At 44.5% G+C, this 8,537-nt stretch overlaps 2 protein-coding genes across 2 annotated transcripts in view; one reads left to right on the top strand and one right to left on the bottom strand.

The window, feature by feature from the left end:
• Znf511 (zinc finger protein 511) overlaps positions 1 to 1,088 on the top strand; it is a 4,077-nt gene extending 2,989 nt beyond the window's left edge. The window contains exons 5-6 of the mRNA XM_010620122.2: positions 115 to 249; positions 958 to 1,088. Of these exons, the coding sequence (XP_010618424.1) occupies positions 115 to 249; positions 958 to 1,036 (214 nt within the window). The 3' untranslated portion in view covers positions 1,037 to 1,088. The remainder of the gene's footprint in view (positions 1 to 114; positions 250 to 957) is intronic.
• Positions 1,089 to 5,082: 3,994 nt separating this feature from the next.
• Ventx (VENT homeobox) overlaps positions 5,083 to 8,537 on the bottom strand; it is a 17,577-nt gene continuing 14,122 nt past the window's right edge. The window contains exon 3 of the transcript XR_004516277.1: positions 5,083 to 5,856. The gene's annotated coding sequence lies outside the window, so the exon portion shown is untranslated. The remainder of the gene's footprint in view (positions 5,857 to 8,537) is intronic.

Raw genomic sequence — 8,537 nt, 5'->3', positions numbered from 1 at the left:
AAAAAAAAAAAAAAAAAAAAACAAGAAAATTCTTTTTCTTGGAAATTTATTTCTGGGGGAATCCAGGGCTACAGGAGCTGTGTAGACCTGCTGCTTACCACTTTGTCCCCACAGCCCAGCCATTCCAGGGACTGTTGCAGATCTGTCCACCAGAACCCTGGCGGATGATGGGGATGCTATGGAAGTCTGCTCTGAACCCATAACACTGCCCCCAGCACCAGTGGGTGAGAGACGGACCTACAGTCACAGGTTAGTGTAGACATCTTACTAAAACAATGTGTGTTCTGACCCTGGGCCCACAGTCTTTTTAAAAAAAAAAAGTAAAATGGGATTAGAACGTTAATGTCTGTGGAGTTGAAAGCCTGAAGAGTCCAGTTTCCTTGGCATTCTGCATTGTGGACTCTGAAGCCCAGAAATGGAAGCACTACTTCTTTGCCATTATCTAGGCTGGGCAAAAAGAACCTTCACTGGCAGTTGGCTCAGTCTCAGACTGTCTTTCTAATATTGGGTTAAAATGGACTGCAAGTCCATGTTTTGGGAAAATAGCCAAAGAATGTAAACTGGCAGTCTGAATAAATATGCATGCCTTCAGGTGCCTTCTCATGGCTGCCCAGACTGTGGCCAGTGCATGGCCTTGGATGCTAGGAGTTTAGGTTTTAATGAACAGTGGGTAACAGGAAGTTGTACAGCAGAAGCTTGGCAGGAGCAGGCTCTCCTGGTTGAGTTCCCCCAAGAGAGTGCACACTGGTACCTGGGAGAATCTCCTATAGGAAGCAGGTCTGAGATAGTGGGTCCAGAATGCCATTTCTTCCTGAATGTTCTACAGAGCAAAGAGAAAGGGAACATTCCAGAATAAAAAGTAAACACATAAAGGCTGCTATTATAGTTGGGTTGCTTGTTGGTAAACAATACCTTTTTTGAAATACCATTTAATATGAACTTTTTTTTCAATTCCAGAATACCTTCCACCATCTGTTTTGGCCAGGGTGCATTGAGAGGGTTTAAAAGCACCAAGAAAAGAAACAAACACCACTGATGGGAAGAATGAACCAAGAATCTGAGCAGACTCGGCCAGGAAAAAAAAAAAAGGTCTCCAAGGTCTCCTGCAGATGTGTCTGTTAAGGCCTTTCCCTCATTTTTGATGCTGTTGCCCTGGGATTGGACCTTTGTTGCCCTCCATATCTTGGTCCCTCCACGACCAACTCAGCAGCTATTATCAGAGGCAGTAAGAGAGCTGCAGAAATGACTGGGAAGCCCTGCAGAGAGTGAGATGGGGAGATTACCTACCTCCCTCTGCGAGGACTACCCTAAGAATGTCCTTTTTAAAAACAATAAAATATTTTTCACTCATGGTCTTTAGTTTCTCTGTTGCTGAACTTGATGGACTCATGAGCAATTATCAGCCAGAATTATTTTGTATCATTGTTTGATTCTCACAGAAATTATAAAGTCTTAGAGCCTCATAGAGTCAAACAAGTGTGACTGTCGCTAGTCCTTAACCTTTGTGACTTTGAGAGAGACCAGATCATTCTGTGTCACACCAGCCAGTGAACCTCCTTGGGACATGGTGCCAGGACAGAAAGGAGTGTAGAAGGAAATCTCCTGAGAGGGCAATAGGTAAATGTTACAGGGAGGACAGGGACAGTGACAGCAGTGGTTGTGTGGATGTCAAAAAAGCGTGTGACTTGAGTGGATTGCATAATAGCCAAAAGCAAATCAGGAGGCTGGGCATGGTGGCACACATCTGTAATCCTAGCACTTGGGAGGCTGAGGCAGGAGGATCTCTGAATTCGAGACCAGCCTGGACTACATAGTCAGTTCCAGGTCAATCTCAACTACGTAGTGAGACCCTGTCTCAAAAATACAAACAAAAGGAAGTCAGGCAGGTATGCAGAACGTGGAGATACATACACAGCAAGAAGTGTGTACTGGAGAAAGTAAGCTGCCTTAATAAAGTCAGGTCCCTGGGCCAGGCCTAGTAGAGGCTCTGTCCTTACCATGCAGCTGTACCCTTCTGTGCTGAGATGTTGGCCAGCCAGTCCCTCCCTTCTTTATCTCGCAGCTTATGCTTGGGCTAGGGATCTGGCTGAAGACCACTGATGGTCCCCTTTCAGTGTAGCTGAATCTGGAGGATGGCCACAAAGTGACCAAAAAATGTAGCCACCAGTGCTTCAGGTACTGAAAACTCAAGTACAGAGTGCTCAGGAAAAACCCTGAAGTCTGAAGTATAGGTCCTGTTGTTTGGATGGAGACCCCAAGGGTACACTGTTCTGGGATGGGAAATGAACTCCCACTGGGTGGGTGTGGCTTCTTGAGAAACCAGAAATCATTAAGAAAAAAGGCAAACATAAGTACCATTCTGTCCATCTTTCTTCAGGAGACTTCATAGGGGGAGGGGGTCCATTCCTCTGACTCCTCCTTGTCCTCCTCGTACAGTCAAAATAGTGCAGCCCCAACCCCAGCTCTCAGCATGTTGAATGATTGTGTCAACCTGAGAAGTTTGGTTAAGGGAAGCTTACGTAAATCAACTCGGCAATTCCACACCCTAGGGTGTGGGAGATCCACCACAGGGCCACTAGTGGCCTGGATGTTATAAAGGGGAAATGAAGGATGCAACTGCTTCTGTCCCTTTGGAGGAGCTTCCGTCTTCACCTTGGGCCTCGGATGCCATCTCCTGCCTTGCAGCGCAGACTCTTCAGCTTCCATTGTGGATCCTCAAGAAGGACAAGCATGAGACATTGCCATGGGCTCTAGCCTGGCTGGACTCCTAGAGGATATTGCCTTGGACTTTATGCCTTCAGCTGGACTTCTGCAGGACATTGCTATGGAATCTGGGCCCTTGACTGGATTCTTTCCATCTCTAGTGTGCGGTTAGATCTCCTGCACTTCTCTGCATTTGACTCTTTGGGTGACTACTTATAAAATAATCCCATAAATGATGTATCCTGTATTAAATCTGTCCCCTTGCAAAATCTGACTACAACAAAACTGGTACCAGCAGTGGGGCCATTGCTGTGATGTTGCCTGGCTATGGCTTAAGCTTAACAGCTTTGGGAATCACTTTGGAAAGGCCTTTTTTTTTTTTTTCTTTTTTGAGACAGGGTTTCACTATGTAGTAGAGACTGCCCTGGAACTCCCTGTGTAGCCCAGGCTGGTCTCAAACTCACAGTGATCCTCCTGCCTCAGACTCCCGAGTGCTGGGATTACAGGTGTGAGCAACCATGCCTGGCTTGGAAAGGTTTTGAGAGATGGACCAAAGAGGAAACCTTGGTACACTCTAATGTGGGAGACTGGTCAGAGCCTGGAAAATCAGAGTACTGTGGAAATCCTGCCAGTTAGGTTGAGGCTCAGGAGGCTATGCTGAGGAGCACATTGACTTCTGGATTATGTTGTGCTTTGGCAGGAAGTTGGTTTGCATTCTGCTTGTGTTTACAGACATTGCCTAGGTGGCAGAAAAATTTTAGTGCAGTATAGTGTCGGGATGGCGACATGGTTACTCTTGGGGACATTTCACCAGCTATCTGTTGGAAATTAAGAGAGGAGAGGCAGCAGGGTGATGTGAAGCATTTGGAGAGAGGGGAGGCTGGAGCTGTGGATTGAAACAGGAGGACATGGTTGTTGAGAAAGAAAGGATGATGGAAAAGTTTCCTGAGACCTTTCACCAGAAGGGAAGAGTGTATCTGGAATGCAGGTGATCTCTTGGGATTTCTTTTAGTGTTGCTGCACCTGTTGTCAGTTAATGGGAAGCAAGGATTGTGATTTTCATAGCTCTCTCCTGTTACAATTTTGATGTAGTAATATGATGTTTTTTGTTTTGTTTTGTTGTGTTGTGTGGTACTGGGGAATGAACTCAGGACCTTGAATTTGTGAGGCAGGTGAGGCACCACTGAGCTAAATCCCTGGCCCTAGCAATATAATGTTGATGGATATAAGACTTGTTTTTTTTTTTTGTTTTGTTTTGTTTTTTTTTTTTTTGAGACAGGTTCTCACTATGTAGCCCAGGCTGGCCTTGAACTCATAGTGATCCTCCCGCCTCAGCTTCCCACATGCTGGGATTATAGGCTTGTGCCACCATGCCTGGCTAAGACTGGTTTTTAAGTGTTGTTAAATCTCATACATAAATGGAAACCAAAAGAGTTTTAAAATCTGAAGCCATAATGTGGAAATGAGTACAATAAGAATTCATATATGTAATTATTAATGTAAATCTGAAGAGATCAAGATATGTTAACTTTTCACAAATCTGCCACTGGAGACTGTGATTCAAGGAAATGTGTCCGGTTATCAAATTAACCAGGGGTGGCTTGTAGGGGATTAACTAATGGTCAACCTGGAGCACCCAACTCAACTAAATCAGCATGGTTTGGGCTTGGAAGTCCCACTTGAGGATTGTTGCCAATGGCATAAAAAGAGCTGGAGGGCCAGATTGTTGGCTGTTGATTTTCTTGGAGAAGCTTGCTGCAGGTAGTTTTCCTGATGCAAACTTGCCTAAAGGATCTGCACAGGAGCCAAAGAGTCTGCACTACAAGGCAGGAAATGATAAAGAGTCTGCGCTGCAAGGCAGGAGATGATGTCCAAGGCTCAAGGTGAAGACAGAAGTTCTTCCAAAGGCACAGAAGCAGCTGCATCTTTCCTCATGTCCCCTTTATAACATCCAGGCAAGGAGATGCCCTGGGGTGGATCTCACGCCCTAGAGCGAGGAATTGCTGAGAGGATTTAGGTAAGCTTCTCTTAACCAAACTTCTCAAACTGATGCAATCACTGAACCATCGCATCTGTTAGCTCTTTTCATAGAAGCAGGGTTTGCCAGACTTCGATTGTCAGCAGTATTGGTACCCACAAGCACTGTGCTGTAGTCTTTGGGAATTATCCATCCTGGGATCTTATGTTGGTAAGCTTTTCCATTGCTGAGGCACGGTACTCAACACCCAGAATTGAAAGGAGGAAAGGTTTATTTTGGCTTATGGTTTCAGTGGGTTCAGTCCATATTTAGCAGGTGCCAAAGCAGAAATAGAAGGTGAAGGGGCATGGTAGAGGCAACTGCTCACCTACAGCAGCCAGGAAGCAGAGTGAGAGGAGCTGGGGACATCACATCACACCGCCATTGACACACCTATAACCAACCAGGACCTACCTCCTAACAGCACATTCAGCTATAAACTCATCAGTGGATTAATCTCTTGATGGGTATAGCATCCCCACAATCCAAAAACCTTCCAAAAACCCCCTCTGGACAGCTGACACCATTGAGAGACATTTTAGATCTAAACTAAAACAATCCAAGCCTATCTTCTTCTGTACCTAGAAAACTCTGTGTTATTTGTCTGCTTTTCTCCTGACAAGGAATGTGAAACTTTCATGAATGTTGCTGAAGCTGGTGTGATGGTGCAGACCTAGAGAACCGGCACTCAGGAAGCTGAGATAGGAGGATAACAAACAGAAAGTCACCCTAAGCTAGATAGTGAAACCCTATCTCAAAAAGAAAAAGCACTGCTGATGAAGAAGGAATTCAGCATCATAATTATTTGCCATGGGATGTTTTGTTCTCTGGGAAAGGCTCACATCTCTGCTGTAGAAGATGATATGAGTTCTAAGTCGCAGGTGTTGGTCAGAAGCATTTCTTAAGGGAATTCAGCTTTCAGACTGTTGCAGTGGTCACTGCTTCTCTTCAAGGTTCATGTTGGAGTGATTGGGTTGTTGTACCTGGAGTTTCCCACACTCTGGTTTTGCTGCCTGCATTCCTGGCTGTCAGTTAATGTGCCGTCCATCTGGAAGGGAGACCAGCTTGCTGTACCTCTGAGCTGTACCCTGGTATGCTCACAGTGCAACCTGACAGCGCCTCCAATCAACTGCCACCTAAGGATAACAAGAAGAAAGATGCCAGCAAGTTAATCAAGAAAGACAGTAAACCAAGTGGACAAATCTGGGAGCAAAGCCAAAAAGAAGTCCAAAGGCAAAGTTCAGGACAAGCTCAATAACCTGTTCTTACTTGATAAAGGTATTTATGACACACTCTTACTTTCCTTGGTGGGCCGGGGATTTAGCTCAGTGGCACTGTACTTGCCTCAAAAGCACAATGTCCTGAGTTCAATCCCTGGTACGGCAAAACACAAGTCCCTTGGTATGAACTTATAATCTTTTAGGAGTTCTTAGCAAAGGACTTGTCAAGCTGGTTTCAAAGCACAGAGTTCATTACTTATAACAGAAATACCAAGGGTGATACCCCAGCTGCTGGTGAAGATGCATGAACAGGTTCAACAAGCCATTCATTTGGAAAAATAAAACAATTATTAAAAAATAAAATGAAGTTCTGGGTATGGGTTTAGGTTTCTTTTCTTTTTGTCCATCAAGGCAGTGGATGTTTTAGCTGCAAAACACACATGAGGGCCAGCCCGTGGCTACAAATGCCCAAGAGGCATTTTTTTCCCTGTATTTAGCACCATGGCAATTTTTCTTTTAGCATCCAGGGCAAAGATGACGACAAGAATTTTGTCCACTAAAGTTAAAAATTAAAGTCATTTTTTTCCATAAATGCTCCTTTTGGTCACTTTTAGTCAACTCTTAGCAAAGTCTACATCTGAATGATAGAAACATACCTCCCCACACAACAAACATGAGACCATTTCTTGCACTTTCACTTGACAGAAGCCCCATGGCTGAAAATGTCTCTGTGTCAAGGCTGTGGGAGCAGGCACCCTCATACCTCGTCAGTGAGGTGCCACTGGGGATCCCCTAGGTGGAATAATTTAGCAATAGTTAGTGGTATTACTTCTGCGTTGCCCTCTCACTGAGCAGTCCTATGCCAGGGACCTCTGGAATACATCTTGGCAAAAAATTCAAAGGAGTTGCTCATAAGGTTTATTGGAGTACATTTTTTAATAGCTGAAGACTGAAGACAATTCAAGTGTCTTCCTGATCAATATTGAATAACCTGCTCAGTATTAAAAACTGGAATTTTTGCATGGAAAGAAAACATAGGTTTAAGATGGACAAAGTTAATAAAATCTCTGTGGTCTTGAATCTGGACAGGAAGGATTACTATGAATTCGTATGATATGCTGCATACTTGTTAAATTGGAGGCCCTGTTGAAGAATCATTTTTCAGAAATCAATGATGTTATTAAGGAATGCTAGTGTTTGTATTAAGAGGTGGGACAGCTTCAGCATTGTTAAGAACAATAATTACAATTGATTGAAACACTTCAAATTAGTTAAATCCATGAGCTCAATGATTCTGTAAGAGCCTGACTGAACCAGAGCGATTCCATGTTGACCAGCAAATGACCTAGAGACTGTCGCTCCCCCCCATCCCTTACAGGATAACTAATGATTAATTGTGAATTGTTAGGTAACTGCTTTGAAGTAGCTGGGAAACTAAATGGAAACTGTAGTGAACACAGAGACCCAACACAAATCACGCCACTCCTTATTTGCCTGTAGTTGAATGTTCTGAACATTATAATCTAAGTTGTAAATGGAATAATGGATAATCGATCTGCTGATCATTAGTACGTGACGGTCAAGTATATGCTTGATGACCACTAGCTCAGATCAACTGATTCTTTGCCTTTGTCCTCTTCCTGTAAGTTTTAAGTGTAAACCCCCGCTTAGCCCTATATAAAATGGCCTCTGTTTCTGAGCTAGCCGCCTCTCTGAGCTACTTGGCTTGGGGAGTGCCGTCTGGCCAGACTAATAAAGGTCTATTTGCCAACTTGCCTGGTGTGTTCCTTCCTGGGTGTCTCTCGCTGTCTGACAAGCTCCTGGAGCCTCGCTGAGCTTCTGAGCCCAGCATCGTGGAAGCCTCTTGGCTGTTCATGCTCCAGGAGTAAAAGTGAGACTTAAGTCTTACAATTCATTAAAAACAAACATTTTAGGAAGTTAGGCCAGGCCCCGATCCACCCCGGGAAGGAGAACCACGCCTGCTCCCGACCCAGCAGCCATCGCTCAAGCACCGGGAAGGTAGCCGCATGGGCACCCCTGAACCCCGATAATCCCCCCGCCCCCCCTACACTCTCAGATCTCCTGACTGTGCAAGTCTTTGGACCCACTCTGCAAAGACAGAGGTGGTCACCAAGGGTATTTTTCTGAGTTCCCAACTTTGAACATCTTTAAAGAAAGGGTGTGGGAAACCTGTAATAGAACATTGTGGAGTTCAACCATTCAGAAGGATGGGGAACTCAATCTGGGCCTTGCAGCCCGAGGTCAGTCAGAGTCATGGGGTTCAGCAATCAGCTAACTGAGATCAGGGGTCTTGCATCCTCGATCTGTCTGAGCCATTAAATGGTAAATATACTATATTGAAAAGTTTATTCACTGCAGACATGTTCTGGACTGCTTCTTGATTTCATTTTAATTCAAATGATTTAAGGGTGATAGACTAGTGACTACCACAGGTGGTCAGTGTTCAAGTTGTGCTTGATCCTAATGTGTTGCTGATTGTATCAGTTGGGGTAAAGCACTCCCGTTGATTTGATGAGCTGTTTTCCCTGATGTTATGAAGATGAGAATGTCTGTGGGTCGTTAAAGACACAGAAGCT

The sequence above is a fragment of the Fukomys damarensis genome, unplaced genomic scaffold (genome assembly GCF_012274545.1).
Source record: "Fukomys damarensis isolate Sample0158 unplaced genomic scaffold, DMR_v1.0_HiC HiC_scaffold_8, whole genome shotgun sequence".
Classification (NCBI taxonomy): Eukaryota; Metazoa; Chordata; class Mammalia; order Rodentia; family Bathyergidae; genus Fukomys; species Fukomys damarensis.
The sequence above is the reverse complement of the archived record's forward strand: the minus strand, read 5'-3'. Positions and strand labels throughout refer to the sequence as shown.